At 42.9% G+C, this 21,391-nt stretch overlaps 1 protein-coding gene across 15 annotated transcripts in view; it reads right to left on the reverse strand.

Annotated features, from left to right (window-relative positions):
- Positions 1-5,064: 5,064 nt before the first annotated feature.
- The window catches only part of LOC126203013 (UDP-glycosyltransferase UGT5-like), a 972,471-nt gene continuing 956,144 nt past the window's right edge, over positions 5,065-21,391 (reverse strand). For 7 of the 15 annotated variants that reach the window (XM_049937217.1, XM_049937222.1, XM_049937250.1 and 4 more), the window contains 2 exons: positions 18,034-18,253; positions 5,065-5,500 (listed from right to left, as the gene is read on the reverse strand). In XM_049937217.1, coding sequence (XP_049793174.1) covers positions 5,188-5,500; positions 18,034-18,253 — 533 coding nt within the window. In that variant the 3' untranslated portion in view covers positions 5,065-5,187. The remainder of the gene's footprint in view (positions 5,501-18,033; positions 18,254-21,391) is intronic. The other 8 variants (XM_049937220.1, XM_049937221.1, XM_049937216.1 and 5 more) reach the window with 2 other exon arrangements.

The following is a 21,391-nucleotide window of genomic DNA, read 5'->3' on the forward strand; positions in this document are numbered from 1 at the left end:
AAATTGGGTTGTGTTAATGTGTTATCTATTGGTCATAAAAAATGGAAAAGTGTTTTTTGATTTAATTAATTTGCCGCCAGATAAATCTTCCTCTACCGATTTAAATACTCCTCATAAGAAAAAACGACATTAGGGAAAAATATTTGTTTTGATGTCCCCTACAACCTCCCAGAGTTTGTCGGTTTAAATACTTTTCACCCTGTATAAACCATTCATCATGAAACGTCCCCTTAGAAAAATTATAAATGCCTGTGCTGATAAACCTCTTAAATTATTTGATTTTCAAACAGCTGAGCAAAACTGAACGTACTCAGACATTACTCTCTTTAATTATTCTGATCAGCACTAAACTGACACACAATATTTTTAGCGCAGCTCAATCTTTCAAAAATCCCTACAAAAGAATGGCCCTGACTAACAATAACCAATTCCTTTCATGAATCACTTACCTCACAAAAATTTTCGTTACTCGAACTACTGCAATACAACGAGAGCCATTACTACCAGCTAAATAAAAGATTCTAACTACTGAAGGGACTAACTACTGATAGGCATAGTTAGCAAATGAAAGATTTTGATAAAGAACAAACAATGTATTTACCTTAATAGTGTTCAAAAATCAGTTCATGACATCCAGTCTTACAAATTTACTGTCTCTGAAGGACAGACGTCCAGATCATCCTCTCTCAAAACTCCGCCATCTCTCTCCCCACATCCACCACTGCTGGCGGCTCACCTCCAACTGCGCAAAGCTACGCGCTGTTAACAGCCAACTGCCCAACGCCACAATAGCAACTACTGCAACAATGCCAACCAGCCACAGACTGCACACAGCACAGTCAGTGATTTTCATACAGAGCGCTACGTGGCGTTACCAACATGAAAACCTAAACAGCCTACTTACAATCATAACAATAAACCTGATGTAAACAAACACAAACGCGATGATTTGTCAGATGCCGTAGCACACGTACAAATGGTTCAAATGGCTCTGAGCACTATGGGACTCAACTGCTGAGGTCATTAGTCCCCTAGAACTTAGAACTAGTTAAACCTAACTAACCTAAGGACATCACAAAGATCCATGCGCGAGGCAGGATTCGAACCTGCGACCGTAGCGGTCTTGCGGTTCCAGACTGCAGCGCCTTTAACCGCACGGCCACGTCGGCCGTAGCACACGTACACTGGTGTCGTTACGCTCTTAGAAGTGGGTCCCACTTATGTATTAGATATCTTATTACTAAGTTAAATTAAATGAAACATTAAGGTATTCAAATGTATTAACAACCATCAACGTTTTTCTTAAACACGCTTTAGCTACGTAGTTTGTATTTCAAAAATCGTGTACCGTAATAGCCTGTGCAGCGTTTTGCCCAGATTGTGACGCTGTTAACTCGCAGTATGAAAATGGCTAAGGCTTCTTCTTGTCCCGTAGTGGAAGACGGTTAAAAGGTACCGAGAAATAGGTTGTTCTTAATGTTTTTCATAAATTTATAGAGATAATCGGCTTTGAAGTTCTCCGAGGGACTGTATTACGTACAGTTGATTCACAACACCAAATAGGCTTTGTAGCGGAATCGATAACGAAATAGATCGATGAGCAAGAGCATGTCATGGTACGCTGCTTCAAGTCTCGTGTGCGTCATCTTTTTCCTCGTTCAATTTGAAATACCTACATCTGGTAATTGTAAAATTCATAATCATTTTTATGAATAATGCACGTCTTCTTGTTTCTAATTACGTATTGGACCCGAAATTCCAGTTTCCATTTCAAATAAAAATTCTTAATTATCGGTGTTTTATGAAAGTCTGTTCATAAAAGTTGTTTAAATCGAGAAAACATAACAATTTAATTTTTAAGGTAAAAATGAAAAACCAAATTCTCTTTATTTGGATTATGTCCATCGTTTTATACCACAGAGGTACATAAGTATCGTAGAAACATAAAGAATAACCATTTTCACAGCATGGAGCACATCATACAAATGCTGCATTATTACATTTGCTACGGATCTGGAGCCAAGCTGCAGGATTTGGCCCGAGAAGTAACAAGACTGTTCAACTGTCAGACGTACTGGAACTAAGGCACGCATCTTTCTCACACGTCACTGCCGAACGCTGGTGGGCTTTAGAACGGCTCGTTATAAAACGAGAGAGAATGCTGCGCCTGGTTGGCTTCGTCGATTCTGTTGTTGATAGGCACGTTATTAACGAAGCAGGTGACACTGCCAGAACTGAAATGTATTTATCGGATTCGGATAAGGAAGGAGCTACGAGATTTCCAGACGACTGACTGTAAGTAATACCTTCAGTAGCTTCAATATTTAACTATACGGTGAAATCCTTCAATACTCTCTTACGTTACACACAGCTTATGCAGAAAAATTACCCTGTGGTTACGTCAGAAAATTTCATCATTCTTGAAACTTTCTGGCAGATTAAAACTATGTGCCGGACCGAGACTCGAACTCGGGACCTTTGCTTCTCCTGAGCTTCTGTAAAGTTTGGAAGATAGGAGACGAGGTACTGACAGAAGTAAAGCTGTGAGGACGGGGCGTGAGTCGTGCATGGGTAGCTCAGTTGGTTTTTGCCGGCACGGTAGCTCAGCGTGTTCGGTCAAAGAGCCGGTTGGCCTCTGTAATAAAAAAATGAGTGGAAGGATCAACCACCGAACTTGAACAGGATGTCTTGCGACGTCCGCAACGACCAAACACAACGATCAACAACGAACAATATGAAAAAAAGTTGGTAGAGCACTTGCCCGCGAAAGGCAAAGGTCCCGAGTTCGAGTCTCGGTCCAGCACACAGTTTTAATCTGCCGGGAAGTTTCATATCAACGCACACTCCGCTGCAGAGAGAAAAATCTCATTCTTTCATCATTCTTGTTTTTAATTACAATAGTCCGTTAGCTAAAAACGAGAACGTGTTGCGGTTTTCGTCTAGTAGTCTAAGGAACGTATTTCGGGAGATTTGCAGCGTACTATTTCATTCTCGTTAAAAATTAAATGACGTTCGAAGCTGTATTGCACCTCTGCTCGTCTCGTTTTACGTGTGAACTGCAGCTGGCCACGTCACTGCAGGCTAGCTGCACCAGATGACTGGCCAGTGCTGTCCAAGTTAAATGTGCCGGTATTACCGCTAAGTCGATGTGCGCCTAACTCCCAGCACAAAACGCACCCTTATTATCGTACTCGACTGTCCTCGAGACAGCTTGGTTGCAGTCCCACGTGAAACGGAAATCCAATGAGGTTACAGCAAATCGGAAGAATACATAGTGCAATGTTGACATCAGGCTTAGTCTTATGACGAACGGATTGTAGCACTATTTTGCACCTCTGTTCTGGTTTCTGGTGTTGTACTACTCTTCATGAGTGTCACACTATAAATTCAATTCCGTCTGTATTCAATTGCGGCAATAGTTAATGGATTCACAAATAGCCAGTATGTGTAACTTAATTTTTGACGTGATCGTAAGTCGAACAAGGCTTAACCCCCTGCTCCCCACACGGCCTGCCAATCAACCACCCCATTTCCTCAGAAAGCGTATCTAAGCTGACTCGGATATCATATTGTTGTTTCCAAATGACACAGATATCACACGCAAAAGTGAGTCTCCTATCCTCATATGAGTACAATATTAGCAGCTGAATCCCTAGATTTCCGGATGAGACTGTATAATAATTTTTATTGCTATTATTAATGGCATGACACTATCGCAGTAATAAAAATTGATGTGTAGGTCATCTCTTACATTACAGTAAAAACTCGATTAACCGTCACTCTTTAAACCATCAGTTTCTGTTAACTGTCACTGCTGTAACGGCATGATAATACTGTAATAACAGAATGCAGTGACGCTTTCGCTTTGTTTATTTACTCTATTTTAGTGGGAAGTGAATGTACCCGCCCGCCGTAGAATGGTACATAAAATATGACCTTCAGTTGACGTGCTAACACATCTCCCGCTTTTCTTGTCTTTGTCTCACTTGTGAGTCAACAATTACCACTGGATCGGTTTCCAGTTGTTGCGAGAAGACTGTAATTGTCGCAATGTACCTAGCGGGCTGTGCCGTGTAACGTGTTTTCCACTCGAATAAGCTTTGTTGAATAATATTTTACACTACCGTATTTAGTGTAGGTGTGTGTGATACAATGACTTGATAAAATGTTGAAAAACGTAAACGTGTTGTTTACATTGAGTGTGTGACAGTTGACGAGATGGTCAATTTGTTACAAATCAGCACAAATTTGACGTCAGAAGAAGTATCAGAGTGGTTAGAGCGTGACAAAGTAGATGGGAGTTTTCAAATTTTGAGTGATGACGAAATTGTTGCCAGCGTGTGCCACCAAAGAAGAAGAAGAAGGAGCTGATGAAGACGAGTGTTCAAACCATGAAGAAAAACAAACTATTAGCCATTCAGAGGCCGAAAAAATGCTGTCCAAGTGTATAGAATGGTTTGAAAGTCAAGAAGAGGCTAATGCAACGCAGGCACTACTGCTCCGAAAAATACGAAATACTGCCGCAGTGAAAGCTCGAACATCAAAAAGGCAGAAGAAATTGACTGACTATTTCCAAGCTAGATAAAGTATTTCACCTGTAAGTTTATGTACAGTACAGTCAGTACATTACGCATTTTGGTACTTTTATACCTAATGTACGGATGTTTTTATCATGTAATAAATAGTTTTACTTGCTATTACAATCGTGTTTAATTTGTTTTCGCTCCGAAATATTATTGTATTACTGTGAGAGTGATATGTGTCTATACATAAAATAATTGATTGAGTTATGTTTTGGAAGAATATAGTGTTTCTGTTATCCGTCTATTCGTTCAACCGTCACGGCCACGGTCCCGAAGATGACTGTTAATCGAGTTTCCACTGTACTATCGTCATTTACGGAGGTTTTCGCGACCAATATGTTAAAGTTATTCGTAGCTTAAAGACGTCACAGTGCGTCTGACATACTGCTCTCCGAAGTAGTTCTGTTACCTGTATTGTGATTAGTTCGCCAGTGTACTTGATAAGCGTTTGTAAGGTCTTATGCAACATTTCATCACCGTATGAAGAAAGCAGAAGATGGGCGATTTATTTTACGCGGACATGAGTATGAATAATGAGCATTTCTCAGCTTGAAATTTTCACAGAGCTGATGTCAGATGTAAAAACACTGTAAACTAAGTAAGCTCAATCCTTCTTGTGCGTCTTCTTTGATTTCTTCGCGGTTTGAGGCGCCGCTGCCTTCTTGCCGGCGAACAGCCGCAATACAGCCCTGATTGCGATCCCCGCCGCTAGGAGCAGCACCGCGGCCGCGGCTACCAGCACGGCGACGACATCTACCAGGAAGTACTGGTACCAGGCGAGGTCCAGCGCCGCGGACCTGAGGTGTGGTGCCCCCTGGTGCCTGATCACGTACTCTGTCCAGTAGACAGCCTCGTCCAGCGGCTTCATCGGGCGGTCGTTGAAGATCCTGGATAGCCGCTGGGCGTTCTCGCGGTACCTGCGGATTTCAACCAAAATTACGTTCACGTCATTTCCACAGGTGCTCTGTAAAAATGAAATAACAGCACGATTCCTTTCTCTACAACGTTACACCGCGATATAGATTTCAGCGTAATTAGCTGCTCCAAATTCCAAATGTTGTTAGAGCAGCTAATTTTCCTCAAAGGGCTTCTCCAGAGAAATAGGAAAATGGAAATTTTTTTAATGAAGTTTGACATGGTATGCCATGCTTCAAAAATGACAAAACACAAAAAGGAGACCAAAGTTGGACGACTGCGCGACTGACAAATAGTAACATACCAGACAGATGCTACCGTTTTCCAGAAAGTTCCGGAAACTTCATAAAGTAAACAGTAAGAAATACCTTTATTTCTAAATAAAACTTCGTCGATCGACTGAAAGGATAGAGAAAGGAAGCGAGGCACTATTGCATATAACTCAATAAAATACTGCGTGTTTCAGCTAGAAGAAAATATTAAACTGTGTATGAATTTCAGTGTACAAGTAGTTCAAATAATTCGTTTTTGTACTTATTCTGTTGTAAAATTTTATTACCATGATGCATCACCAGTACCGTATTAAATCTGACTTCTGCAAATGCGATTAGTGCTTCTAGTAATCACATTATTCATGTCCTATAGTACAATTCTCGAGTTATTAAAACGATTTTGCGTACCATTTTGTAGCAGCAAAACAATTATCTGATGTAAATAGCTTCCATTTTTCAAAAGGAGCCATCAGGGAATACTACAAATGGGATCCTTGGGAAAATGCTACAGGTCTGAAAAGCATCTGTTACTTACGTACAAGTATCGGCAGTGTCTGCATCAGTCACCGTCGCAATTGTCCTCTTTTTATTTTCATTCTTCCCTTGGATGTAGATTCTCTTAAATTTCTTGCATTTCGTCTGAGATAGCTTCGCATTTTATTGTTCTTCTATTTGTTACATCAAATAGATTTTGTTTTACTCCGTCAATGTGTGTAATCTATAGAAAACACGAAGTTAACTGAACGAACAGTTCGCGGTTCATAGTAAGAGTTTCTCGGACCCCAAAAGGGACTCTACATGTGGTTTCTTTAGCACTTAATACAGGGTGTCCAGAAAAGGGCTCCCTGATTTCAAAATTAAATATCTCTAAAACAAAGTTCGATAGAGCAATGCAGTAAGCGGTATGTTTATTGTGAAAGCTGTAAGAAGTTTATACAGCAGTTTGATATGATAAGTTACAAAAGATGCTAACAGATGGCGCTGTACGCTGTACAGCTCATATCAGCATACATAAGTGAAATAATCGTATGAAAACAATCTTTGCAAACAATCACATCACAATGTTTCCAAAATGTTCACCATTGGCACTACAGAGGTGGCGCAAACGAAGAATGAAATTCGCCATCACATTTCGTAGTGTCTCAACCGAAATGGATTCACATGCCACAGAGATCGCCGATTCAAGCTCGTCCAGCGTGGCGGGATGCTTCGGGTAGACCATGTCTTTCACTGTGCCCTGCAAAAAAAAAAGTCACAGGGAGTCAAATCCGGCGAATATGGAGGCCAATCCATGCCTGCACCAGTAAATTTGGGATATTCCAAAGCAATGACTCGATTCCCGAAGTATTCCTCAAGAAAGCGAAACACTTGTTCGGTCCGATGTGGTCGGGCTCCATCTTGCATAAACCATTCAGTACCTGGTCGATCCTCCAACGCTTGGTGTGTGGCGACAAATTGTTCCAAAATTGCAACGTAACGTGCACCAGTGACCGTTTCTCGAATGAAAAAAGGGCCAATAATGCCTCTGCTGCATACTGCAGCCCACACAGTAACTTTAGGAGAATACAGGGGTTTCGCTTCACACCAATATGGCATTTCGGAAGCCCAAAATCGCCAGTTCTGCTTATTCACGTATCCATTCAGGTGGAAGTGTGCTTCATCTGTAAACCAGATGCAGCCAACATCAAATCCTTCACTATCAATCATTGTGAGCATCTGATTAGCAAAGGCAAACCGTTGTTACACAGCTCGTACGGGTATGGCCTGGTGCGTTTGAATTTTGAATGGAAACATGTGTAGGCTCTTTCTCAGTATTTTCTGCGTGCTGGAACGCTTCAAACCAGTATCAGATGCAATTCTACGGACGGATGACAATGGATTTCGCTGAATAATTCCAGAAACTGTGGCGATATTTTCAGGCGTAACTGCGGTTTGCTTGCGGCCAACATGCCCCACTAGATCATCAGTTACGCTGCCTGTTCGTTGAAATTTTGCGAAGAGCGTACGAATGGTTTTCGCATCGGGTCCTTTTGGAACATTAAATCGTGCTTGAAAACTTGGCCTTGTTGCCGTAGGACTCTCTTCTAACCTGTGGTGCTCTAGCACCAGAAAAACGCGATGTTCAATGGAGTACATGGTTTTAATCTCTTCCTTCGGTACGCTAACCTCCTTTCACGTTTCAATAGTGGAACTGATCGCTCTGGGCTTCGGATCACTATTTATACTAGACATTACGTATGGCAATTACAGCGCCATCTGTTAGCAGCTTTTGTAACTATTATTTCAAACTGCTGTATAAACTTCTTACAGCTTTCACAATAAACATACCGTTTACTGCATTCCTCTATCGATCTTAATTTTCGAGATATTTAATTTTGAAATCAGGGAGTCCTTTTCTGGACACCCTGTATTCCTTTCAAAGGCCTCTAAGGTCAATCATCGTCTGCACTCTTCGAAGGAGGGAGTCCATGAGGAGAGGGTGGTAAATCTCTAGTTCTCTGCCACCTTATGCAAGGCAGCCACGGCTACGTCCCGGAAGTCATCGCAGGTTCTTCGTGCAGCGCCAGTCCAGTTTCCTCGCAGGACCCAATTCGCCTGTGCCCTTATGTTTCCAGTGCGGCTGAGTCTGGTGCAGAGATATTCTGCTCCACAATCGACTCCTGCATCATAGCTGACATGTGTGTTGCAAACTGACCCCGCTCGATACCGATTACTTCCTCACAGTACACATATCACAATGACGGGATCATTATAATACCGATAATACAAGTATACTGGGTCGAAAGTTTGCTCTGTAGCCCAGCTACCCGAATCAGCCCCGAACCCTATAAGCCGACCCGGCAAACTCAGTAGCATATCGCTACTGCGCCACGTTTAAAGGAAGGATTTGGCAGTGATTTGTGTAAGACTTAATTAACCCGGACTCAACTTATTACACGTGAAAGCTAACTTCCCACAAGTTTTACTGAATTTTACCGAACCGCGAAATCGGAGTACTGTGACAGCGTCAAATGAACTCCCTCCACAACAGCAATGAAGCGGGTCACGTCTAGCAAGCGCTAAGCGAAGCTTCAAGTGATGTAAAGAGAGAGAGCACTGGAAATTGCATCAGTGGAAACGAGCCATTTGGAGTGATGATGAACCAGGCTGTACCCGGTGGCAACCCGTCGAAAGGCCTGTTCGAAGTTATCTGCCGTCGTGTGTAGTCGCAACAACGAAGTATCGAGGGGGTTGTGTTCCGTATGGTCTGTGTTTTACATGGCTACCATGTGGTCCCCGTATTGAAGTTAAGAAAACGCTAAATGAGGAAGTATGTTAACACAATTTACAGCATAGTGTACGGCAAACAGAGCGAGAACAGTTCGGAGAGGACGATTGTTTCTATCAGCTGTCATAAAGCGGAGTCTGTAAGGCAATGGCTTGTCGACAATGTCATTCCTGAAATGGACTGGCCTGCTAAGAGTCCCGACTTAAACCGAATGGTGCACCTTTGGGATGAGTTAGAATGTCGAGTTCGCTCCACACCCCAATGTCTGGTATCTGCTCTTGAGGAAGAATGTACTAAAATACGTCCATAGACGTTCAGACACGTCACTGGAAGTCTTGCCAGCGAGAGAAGGGAGGAAACACTCCGTATTAATAGCCACTGATATTTGTGCTGTTAGTTTTGGTCTGACACTGGTTACAGATAATCGTAGCCCACGTCGTTTCGTATAATCATGCACCACTGTCTTACTATTAACTAATTACGCACGGGAATGTTCTCATGCCTATAACGCAAGTTTCTTTTCGGGCCACTCTTAAGCAAAATGAAGCATGCGCCAAATTGTCTTTCATCCGATGTGCGTGGTCCAAAAGATTTGTATTTTGAATGCTTTTATGACGACTATTATCCGACATATTGTCAAGACGGAGTTCAGGAAGAGACTACCTGAACGACACATTATCGATATACGTTACAAGTGTTTATTCCATGTTTCAAAGTTAAATCTAGTGAACTGAATTGTTGAACAAGAGTAGTTTGAGTGGTCCGCAATCAGTATGCTAAAGTACAGCCAAATCGATGGCTGTACCTTGACCTTTACGAGAACTCTACATCTACATCTACATCTACATCCATACTCCGCAAGCCACCTGACGGTGTGTGGCAGAGGGTACCCTGAGTACCTCTATCGGTTCTCCCTTCTATTCCAGTCTCGTATTGTTCGTGGAAAGAAGGATTGTCGGTATGCTTCTGTGTAGGCTCTAATCTCTCTGATTTTATCCTCATGGTCTCTTCGCGGGATATACGTAGGAGGGAGCAATATACTGCTTGACTCTTCGGTGAAGGTATGTTCTCGAAACTTTAACAAAAGCCCGTACCGAGCTACTGAGCGTCTCTCCTGCAGAGTCTTCCACTGGAGTTTATCTATCATCTCCGTAACGCTTTCGCGATTACTAAGTGATCTTGTAACGAAGCGCGCTGCTCTCCGTTGGATCTTCTCTCTCTCTTCTATCAACCCTATTTGGTACGGATCCCACACTGCTGAGCAGTATTCAAGCAGAGGGCGAACAAGCGTACTGTAACCTACTTCCTTTGTTTTCGGATTGCATTTCCTTAGGATTCTTCCAATGAATCTCAGTCTGGCATCTGCTTTCCCAACGATCAACTTTATATGATCATTCCATTTTAAATCACTCCTAATGCGTACTCCCAGATAATTTATGGAATTAACTGCTTCCAGTTGCTGACCTGCTATATTGTAGCTATATGATAAGGGATATATCTTTCTATGTATTCGCAGCACATTACACTTGTCTACATTGAGATTCAATTGCCATTCCTTGCACCATGCGTCAATTCGCTGCAGATCCTCCTGCATTTCAGTACAATTTTCCAATGTTACAACCTGTCGATATACCACAGCATCATCCGCAAAAAGCCTCAGTGAACTTCCGATGTCATCCACAAGGTCATTTATGTATAATGTGAATAGCAACGGTCCTACGACACTCCCCTGCGGCACACCTGAAATCAATCTTACTTCGGAAGACTTCTCTCCATTGAGAATGACATGCTGCGTTCTGTTATCTAGGAACTCTTCAATCCAATCACACAATTGGTCTGATAGTCCATATGCTCTTTGTTCATTAAACGACTGTGGGGAACTGTATCGAACGCCTTGCGGAAGTCAAGAAACACGGCATCTACCTGGGAACCCGTGTCTATGGCCCTCTGAGTCTCGTGGACGAATAGCGCGAGCTGGGTTTCACACGATCGTCTTTTTCGAAACCCATGCTGATGCCTACAGAGTAGATTTCTAGTCTCCATAAAAGTCATTATACCCGAACATAATACGTGTTCCAAAATTCTACAACTGATCGACGTTAGAGATATAGGTCTATAGTTCTGCACATCTGTTCGACGTCCCTTCTTGAAAACGCGGATGACATGTGCCCTTTTCCAATCCTTTGGAACGCTACGCTCTTCTAGAGACCTACGGTACACCGCAGCAAGAAGGGGGGCAAGTTCCTTCGCGTAGTCTGTGTAAAATCGAACTGGTATCCCATCAGGTCCAGCGGCCTTTCGTCTTTTGAGCTATTTTAATTGTTTCTCTATCCCTCTGTCGTCTATTTAGATATCTACCATTTTGTCATCTGTGCGACAATCTAGAGAAGGAACTACATTGCAGTCTTCCTCTGTGAAACAGTTTTGGAAAAAGACATTTAGTATTTCGGCCTTTAGTCTGTCATCCTCTGTTTGAGTACCATTTTGGTCACAGAGTGTCTGGACATTTTGTTTTGATCCACCTACCGCTTTGACATAAGACCAAAATTTCTTAGGATTTTCTCCCAAGTCAGTACATAGAACTTTACTTTCGAATTCATTGAACGCCTCTCGCATAGCCCTCCTCACACTACATTTCGCTTCGCGTAATTTTTGTTTATCCGCAATGCTTTGGCTATGTTTATGTTTGCTGTGAAGTTCCCTTTGCTTCCGCAGCAGTTTTCTAACTCGGTTGTTGTACCACGGTGGCTCTTTTCCATCTCTTACGATCTTGCTTGGCACATACTCATCTAACGCATATTGTACGATGGTTTTGAACTTTGTCCACTGATCCTCAACACTATCTGTACTTGAGACAAAACTTTTGTGTTGAGCCGTCAGATACTCTGTAATCTGCTTTTTGTCACTTTTGCTAAACAGAAAAATCTTCCTACCTTTTTTAATATTTCTATTTACGGCTGAAATCATCGATTCAGTAACCGCTTTATGATCGCTGATTCCCTGTTCTGCGTTAACTGTTTCAAATAGTTCTGGGCTGTTTGTCACCAGAAGGTCTAATATGTTATCGCCACGAGTCGGTTCTCTGTTGAACTGCTCAAGGTAGTTTTCAGATAAAGCACTTAAAAAATTTCACTGGATTCTTTGCCCCTGCCACTCGTTATGAACGTTTGAGTCTCCCAGTCTATATCCGGTAAATTAAAATCTCCACCCAGAACTATAACATGGTCGGGAAATCTACTCGAAATATTTTCCAAATTATCCTTCAGGTGCTCAGCCACAACAGCTGCTGAGCCAGGGGGCCTATAGAGACATCCAATTACCATGTCTGAGCCTGCTTTAACCGTGACCTTCACCCAAATTATTTCGCATTTCGGATCTCCGTCAATTTCCTTCGATACTATTGCACTTCTTATCGCTATAATCACGCCTCCCCCCTCACTGTCCAGCCTGTCTCTGCGGTATACATTCCAGTCTGAGCCACATAACGATAAGAAGTCCTCACTTCTGCTACTCCTGATGTGTAGACTGTATAATCAGTCACTAAAATCTTCGCTTTTCCTGTGGACTTTGTTGGAATTAATTCATCATTAATGTAATTTGTAGATCACATTATTATTATTGTTGTTATTTGCAGAATTCATAGTCATACCGTATAGATGGGCTAATAACAAATGTTGCCGCGAATTTTGTCATACTCGCCACCAAACGTGACTCTCGTTGATATGTTGTCTAAAAACCAGAACTTCTACCCTGGAAAATTAACTGCACTGCATCAAACTAGAGGCATGTCCTCCACACAGGTCGCGTATCATATGGCAATGAAGGACAAAAGTCCGTTACAACTTAACACGGAATTGAACCACTTCCTGTTTGCGTACAAAGCCTACGGGTTGTCCATTAAGCTACAGTGACGACCAGCTATGATTTGCATTTTAGGATCCATGTGGTGTATCTATAGTGCAATAATTCGCTGCCAGACGATTAGTAAGAAAGAGAGCCACTGGAGTCGCACTTAGTCATAGCGAGGCTCTCGCGAAAGTCAGAGAAGACAGACAGATACGGTCTAACAGATGTCTTTGCTTTGCTCTTGAAGGGTTGTTTTTATATTATTTTTACTATTTCACCTTGTTATATATACATTGAGATTAGTTGCGCTTATGTATTTTGTTTTTTCTTTTGTATGTTTACGTATCTTTTGCGATGTATCATGCAATATTTTACCTCAAGTGTTTGCGAAATATGCCCGTCGTACAGCAGCTTCGACCAATCACAGCAGAATAGGTAGAATTTCCAATGGTAGAACATGTAGATTGGATAGTTTTGCGGTGGACAAACTTTGTTTGCATTTAAGAACTTATCATACTGCAGCAATCCAGAGCCACTGAAGTAGCTTGTTTGTTTATGTTGATTATTCTAATACCAGTGAGACTTTTATTTAATAAATTTGGGAAAGAGTAAAGATTTATATATTTTTCAGTTATCTCAGCATTAAATACTATTCGACTCATTAGCGAGCATTCAGGTTGCTTCGCCACTCTTTAAAATTATTCATCCGATTTCATTTCCATTTGAAAGATTTTGTTACATATTACTTTTCTGTATGAACTCCATCATTACTGATAGAAAGAATAATTAAGGGTGGATCCTGCCATCGCTGTACATGGCGAAGTACATGGCAAGACTTGAGAATTTTATACTTGAGTTATCTTTCCCTGTAATTGGAGAGCAGAAGTTAAGTGTTATTTAGTCAGTGACAGAGACACTTTTCGTATCCAGAATGAGATTTTCACTCTGCAGCGGAGTGTGCGCTGATATGAAACTTCCTGGCAGATTAAAACTGTGTGCCCGACCGAGACTCGAACTCGGGACCTTTGCCTTTCGCGGGCAAGTGCTCCACCATCTGAGCTACCGAAGCACGACTCACGCCCGGTCCTCACAGCTTTACTTCTGCCAGTACCTCGTCTCCTACCTTTCAAACTAGGGAAAGGTCCCGAGTTCGAGTCTCGGTCGGGCACACAGTTTTAATCTGCCAGGAAGTTTCACACTTTTCGTATGTTTGACAGTGACTATTCAAAATGAGGAACAGAGAAGAATAGACGAGATCTACTTTTTCAAGTAGTAGGGGATAAATCAGCAGGGAGTGCAAGGAAACCAGCAGGAAAGAAAGAGAAATGGCATCAGATACCAATAGGAACTATCTTAAGTAGAAGTGTATGACCTATACGATGCAAAATTTGTACAGACAGGTCGTAAGTGAAGTAACTGAGGAAGTGAAGCGAGGGTTTATAAAGGAACTTAATAAATTTTTTATTGATAAATGTAAAGATAATAATTCGACTCTCATGCCAATGATAAATTAGAAAAGTATTTAACACTGACGGACAAAAGAAGATTTACGCTCTTCGTTTATTGATTTTAGTAGTAGTTACATTACGTTGCTCTCATGTCCTGGTGATAAGACGTGTTGCGTAATTTTAAAGTGAAATTGTGTTATATAATGAAAGTTATTTATGAACACAGTGATTTTTCTCGTTTACGATACCATGGATCCCACGTCCTGTAACTCTGGGAGTTATTATCATTTTAATTTTGTGTGGAGAATTTAGATGGAGGCGTCGATCTTCATGGCGGCGCAGCTCCACAATAGAGGTGCTGAATGTGTTCGTCTCTTTCCCTTCGTGGCCGCCGACGTCAGTTTCTATATTTAGGTCACATCTGCCGCAACACTCAGAACCTGCGATCTTTCTTTTCGTTTGGTTACGAAGTCCGATTATTTTCCTTCTCAGGTGAATAAATGCATTTTAACCACAATTCTTTTTACCCAGGGCACGGAGAATGATAGTACTTGGAACGTACGTGCCTCTACCCCGATCGTACGATCGCATATGTTTGAGTGTGTACGGACGTAACTATACTTATGACCGATTTCCCTAAGAGCATTAATTCTTATTTTGAACCACTCACTCTCTAATGTACGTGCCCTCTTATTTAGTGTCGTCAATCGGGTGTATTCCTTCATAACATTACTGTTAATATTCAGTGGCTTAGTTTCCACAATTGACCTTTGCCTGTGTCGCAGCGGCGCTTCACGCGAAATATTTATTACTCGACAATCATACTAACTCTCACTTCAAAATCACGATACGGGCTGACTAAGTATCTAGCAAATTTAACGGGGCGGTTACAGATTGGAGGGCAAAGATAAATCAAAGAAGTAAGTGAGCAATTGGCAGAGTTCAAAAAGCTACGAGAAAAGTTTAAATTAGACTGAAAGTCAGAGGTTGAAGACGAGCTTCAAGAATAGCGAGGTAGATAAAAAGGAGGTAACATCTTTTAAAAATGAAATAATTTAAGAGGATACAGAGGATATTGAGGACAAATAAATTAAAGGAGAATTGAAAGTGAACAGGTAGAAGCAAAACTTGGAAAAACTGTTCAAAATCAAGTTCATGAATGTAGGCAAGGCAAGGATGAAGTTAAAATTTATTGTGGTCGTGTTATTGAAGAGCATGAGCGACACAGTAGAGAAGAGGTCGATGAAGTAATATAGAACGCTTCTTGAATACAGGACAGAGTGGAGTTACTTGAAAAGGAAGTTTAAGGAGAGGATATTGCAATTTTAGCTTATGGGAATATACATACAAATGGGAGCAGTTTGAGTAATATCAGGTTTGAAGGAAATGAGATGACGAAGATACCTAACGATATGACGGACAGGGTGAGCAGCAGTCTGCAGCTGTTTGCTGATGATGTGTGATGTACGGGAGAGTGACGTCGTTGAATATCTGTAGGAGGATACAAGATGAGTTAGAGAAAATTTCTACTTGATTTTGATGAACAGCAGCTAGGTCTCAATGTAGAAAAATGTAAGTTAAAGTAGATGAGTAGGTAAAACAAAACCGATAATATTCGAATGCAGTATTAGTTGTGTGCTGCTTGACACAGGCACATCGATTAATGACCTAGGCGTAACGTTGCAAAGCAATATGGAATATGAAATGGAACGAGCACGTACGGGTTGTTGTAGGAAAGGCAAATATGGTCGACCTCGGTTTATTGGGACAATTTTGGGAATGTGTTAGTTCATCTGTTAAGGAGACTGCATATAGTGCAGTATGCTAGCCATTGTCGAGTACTGTTCGAGTGTTTGCGACTTGTAGCAGGCTGGATTAAAGAAAGACATCGAAACAATTCAGAGGTAGGATGCTAGATTTGTTACTGGTAGGTTCGAACCACGCACAAGTCTTGCGGAGATTCTTTAGCAGCTCAAATGGAAATCCGTGGAGGGAAGGCGACGTTCTTTTCGCGATGTACTATTGAGTAAATTTATGGAACCGTCATTTGAAGCAGTCTGTAGAATGATAATACTGTCGCCAACAAAAATGTCGCGTGAGGACCAGAAGCTAAGGTTAGAGAGATGAGACAGGCATATAGACACCAGTGTTACCCTTCGCTCTATTTGCTAGTGGAACAGGAAAGGTAACGACCGGCAGTGGTACAGGGTACCCTCCGCCACGCACCTTATCGTGGCTTGCGGAGTATGTATGGAAATGTAGATGTACAAACAGCCTAACGTCGTTCGGGTGATGAAAAGCAAAAGGCTGCATTGGGCAGGTCACGCAGTGTGGAGGAAACACGGTAGTCCAAAATTAGAGTGGAATGTATCTCACCAGGCATCAGACAGTTGAGAAGATCTAGGAAGAGATAGACCGACTGAGTAAGAGAAGACTTGCTGCAACTGGAGTGTTGGAGAACTGGACAAAGACTGCAGAAGCCAGAAGCAGATTAACTGTGGCTGCATGCGTTGCTGTTGGCCTGATTGTGTAAAGAAAAGTAAAAAGTAGGTACCAGGTGATCAAAAAGTCAGTATAAATTTGAAAACTGAATAAATCACGGAATAATGTAGATAGAAAGGTACAAATTGACACACATGCTTGGAATGACATGGGGTTTTATTAGAACCAAAAAATACCAACGTTCAAAAAATGTCCGACAAATGGCGCTTCATGTGATCAGAATAGCAATAATTAGCATAACAAAGTAAGACAAAGCAAAGATGATGTTCTTTACAGGAAATGCTCAATATGTCCACCATCATTCCTCAACAACAGCTGTAGTCGAGGAATAATGTTGTGAACAGCACTGTAAAGCATGTCCGGAGTTATGGTGAGGCACTGTCGTCGGATGTTGTGTTTCAGCATCCCTAGAGATGTCGGTCGATCACGATACACTTGCGACTTCAGGTAACCCCAAAGCCAATAATCGTACGGACTGAGGTCTGGGGACCTGGGAGACCAAGCACGACGAAAGTGGTGGCTGAGCACACAATCATCACCAAACGACGCGCGCAAGAGATCGTTCACGCGTCTAGCAATGTGGGGTGGTTCTAATAAAACCCCATGTTATTCCAAGCACGTGTGTCAATTTTTACCTCTCTATCTACATTATTCCGTGGTTTATTAAGTTTTCAAATTTATACTGACTTTTTGATCACCCAGTACTTACAACAATAGAAATAATAGTAATGCCTCAACGGCCACATCACCTCTGTCACAAGAAAAGTGCGTGAAGATCTTCAGAGTGCTTTAGATTTAGTACTTGTAGAATGTATTACCTTGTCGATGTATGTATGCAGACTGAAGTGATGAATGGAAATTTGTACTGAGGCCAGTATTCGAAGCCGGGTCTCCTGCTCACTAGGCAGATCCGCTAACCACTACACCTTCCTGAATGGGTACTTGCATTGAGGAAGGAGGCATGCTGGTGTAGTCTAGGCAGCTGTACTGAGCCAGGGCGGCGCTGTGTTCAGCACAGCTGCCTAGTGAGCAGAAGACGCAGGTTTGAATCCTAGGCTTGGTACAAATTTTCATTCATCGCTTCAGTCTGCACATACATACATCATAGGTGTGAGACTTGGGAAGGTCCCTGGAACCGTACAGTCTGATGTGATAAACCGCGGTGTTACGGGTGGGTGGGTGGGTGAGCGGTCGGCTACCTGGGCTCGTTGAGCACCTGGTCGAGCGCCCACTGGACCGACTCGGCGGTGATGTTGCGCAGCTGCAGCAGCACGGCGAAGCCCTGCTGGACGGCCTGGATGGCGTTCAGCTCCTGCTCGGCGAACACGGGCAGCGCCACCACGGGCACGCCGCGCGCTATCGCCTCCTGCGTGCTCAGCAGGCCGCCGTGCGAGATGAACGCGCGCACGTTCTTGTGGGCTGCAACAGACAGTGTGGCCCCGTCGTGTACTGCCACCACCAACAGTCGTACAAAAAAAAAAAAATGCTGATTCGGCTACCTGCGTATTAGGCGTCACCGCTAAAGGCACATAAACACACTGGACCAAAAGTTGGCCACCCTCAAGAGGCTGCGGAGAACGAAGTCAGCTCGGAACACGCTAGCACTATGCTGTTTCGTCTTATGAACTTCCACCATCCCACTCGCTAGAGCCTGCATATTTGGAATGATAATATGAAGTACTAGAAAAACTCAAGAAATTACATGCCTTCGAGGTACGTCTTCCAGCAAGACATAAAACCTTTTATAATGCAGGAGACAAAGATACAAGTAGTTGTTCCTCGATACTGCAAATCTGCTTCCGGTTTCCGAAAGACGAGCGAGCTCTGAGCCACAGTGTCATCATGACAATGCGTTCAAATTCACATTATAGACTCTAAGAAAGAGTAAATATGCCCCACGGTAGAATTATCCCACTTGGACTGAACCACATAGAGGTGATGTACATGTATAGACTGTGGTGTCACCGCCAGACACCACACTTGCTAGGTGGTAGCTTAAATCGGCCGCGGTCCATTAGTACATGTAGGACCCGCGTGTCGCCACTGTCAGGATCGCAGACCGAGAGCCACCACAAGGCAGGTCTCGAGAGACGTACTAGCACTCGCCCCAGTTGTACGACGACGTTGCTAGCGACTACACTGACGAAGCCTTTCTCTCATTTGCCGAGAGACAGTTAGAATAGCCTTCAGCTAAGTTAATGGCTACGACCTAGCAAGGCGCCATTTGTACCATTGCATGTATTCAAGATAGTCTCACTTGTATCATCAAGAATGCTGTATACCAAAGGACGATATAAAAGTTAAGTGTTCTAGTAGCTACGTTCTTTTCTTTATCACATTCATTACGAATCCTGTTCCAGACCTAACGCCGGACGGCGTGAGTTGACGCGTGCCCTTTCGGCTACTTCACTGTGGACTGGCTGCCTTAACAGTCCACTACATAGACTGCTGGCATAAGCTGTCGCCAGCACACAGGTTAGCAAAGAGATTGCGAGAAAATCGGTAGTAGGCGCTGGATGAAACGCGCCTATCAGGAGAGGGGCCAAAGACAGACTTGCAAGGAACGCGCCGCCAACGACCTCTCCACTGCCAGTATTTAGATCCCCGCCACAGACAGCTGGGCCCAGTCGGTCACAGACAGTCAGCCCAGATGCAGTCGCAGTCGCAGTCAGTCTGAGTTACTAACTCAGTCACTATTCTAGTTCACGTCCGTCAGTTCACGTCACTGGCTACGACACTGTAATGTTTATAGTTGGACTTGTAGTTCACCAGCAGTCTATCGTGGACTATTACAGAAAAGCTTGTACCACAACACATGGATAGCTTAAAGATAAGTAGCTTTTTCTTCTGGTTAATAGAGAACCCTGTTAATACATGTGTGCAATTTGTGTTGTAGAAAGATAATACCGGCAACCAAACAACATCCTCTCCCTTGCCGACGCGCGGGGTAGCCGTCTTCCAACGATTCGCGAGGCTCCCCCCGTCGGAGGTTCGAGTCCTCCCTCGGGCATGGGTCTCTGTGTTGTCCTTAGCGTAAGTTAGTCTAAGTCAGATTAAGTAGTGTGTAGGCCTAGGGACCGATGACCTCACCAATTTGGTCCCACAGGAACATACCACAAATTTCCAAAAATTTCTCCCTTGCTTCCCCTGGTACAAGACTCTACAGTGTCAATGACGACACAAAAGTGGCGACGAGGATAATTCTGTGTAGATTGAAGTTAATCAACTTGGTAAACAATTTTGCTTGTTTCTCTAGTGATTTAGCTTCAGGCATGCCTATTTCTATTTGCTAATGTGTTGTTGTGTTCTTGCATGTATTCCAGGAGGGGAGCCACACAATCAATCAAATTTATCTTTTGAGAGGCTATACTTCCTTTTTTGCTATAACATATTTGTGTAAACCATGACTACCCCGCCCGGACCTCAGCCGCAGACGGCAATGTGATGGATGTGAGACGTGCGTCTCACTTTGAGAACCAACAAATTGATGCGTTGCTGACGACGGTACAAAAAACTCCTGGCTGTACAAGCAGCGCCGGTCGTACGACAGACGAAAACATCAGCCCAACAAGTGCCGCCGACCAGCATACCACAGTGCCGGTAATTTAACGGAACCGAAGAGGATTTATCAATCCAATAAATTTTACCAACATCTGTATACGTTAGGTTATTTTATTTCGAACGTTACCAGCTTCGGCACTTCATCTTGCCATCCTCAGGCCCCATGTGCTTTTTTCGTTATGCAACTGATTCATACGAAAGGGTGACACCAAGAGTTGGTGTCAGCCTTTTGTATGCATCAGCTGCATAACGAAAACATCATATGGGGCCTGAAGACGGCAAGATGAAGAGCCGAAACTGGTAACGTTCGAAATAAAATAAAATAACCTAAAGTATACGGCTGTTGGTAAAATTTATTGAATTGAGAAGTACGTACCAGCCGATGTCCCCTGGCCATAATTGACCGACAGAGACCAAAGAGGAATGTCTCGAATACCTGACACAGTTCCGAGCACATAGTGAAGTTCATCGAGTTCAAGGTACAGTGAAAGCTACAATATTTTCTTTCGATTGCGGGGTCCCAAGTGTTCAGGTTCATACAGAAACTATTCCCAACTGCGTCTCCCGACGAACTCTGTTATGACTAAGTTCAAAAAAATGGCGCTGAGCACTATGAGACTTAACATCTATGGCCATAAGTCGCCTAGAACTTAGAACTACTTAAACCTAACTAACCTAAGGACATCACACAACACCCAGTCATCACGAGGCAGAGAAAATCCCTGCCCCCGCCGGGAATCGAACCCGGGAACCCAGGCGCGGAAAGCGAGAACGCTACCGCACGACCACGAGCTGCGGACTAAGACTAAGTAATCACTGCATTAACTCAGTAGTACGACCAGCAAGTTCAAATAGCTGCAGCCAGATATCAGTTCTTTCGCTTGCAGAAAACTCCGGAAGAGGCGCACCGTCAACGGTACACAGAATTAACGGGCATGACTAGGAAGTGTAAATGTAAGTGTAGTCGTGGCAGCTTTTACAGTGATTTAATGATTA

This window comes from Schistocerca nitens, chromosome 9, assembly GCF_023898315.1.
Source record: "Schistocerca nitens isolate TAMUIC-IGC-003100 chromosome 9, iqSchNite1.1, whole genome shotgun sequence".
Taxonomy (NCBI): domain Eukaryota; kingdom Metazoa; phylum Arthropoda; class Insecta; order Orthoptera; family Acrididae; genus Schistocerca; species Schistocerca nitens.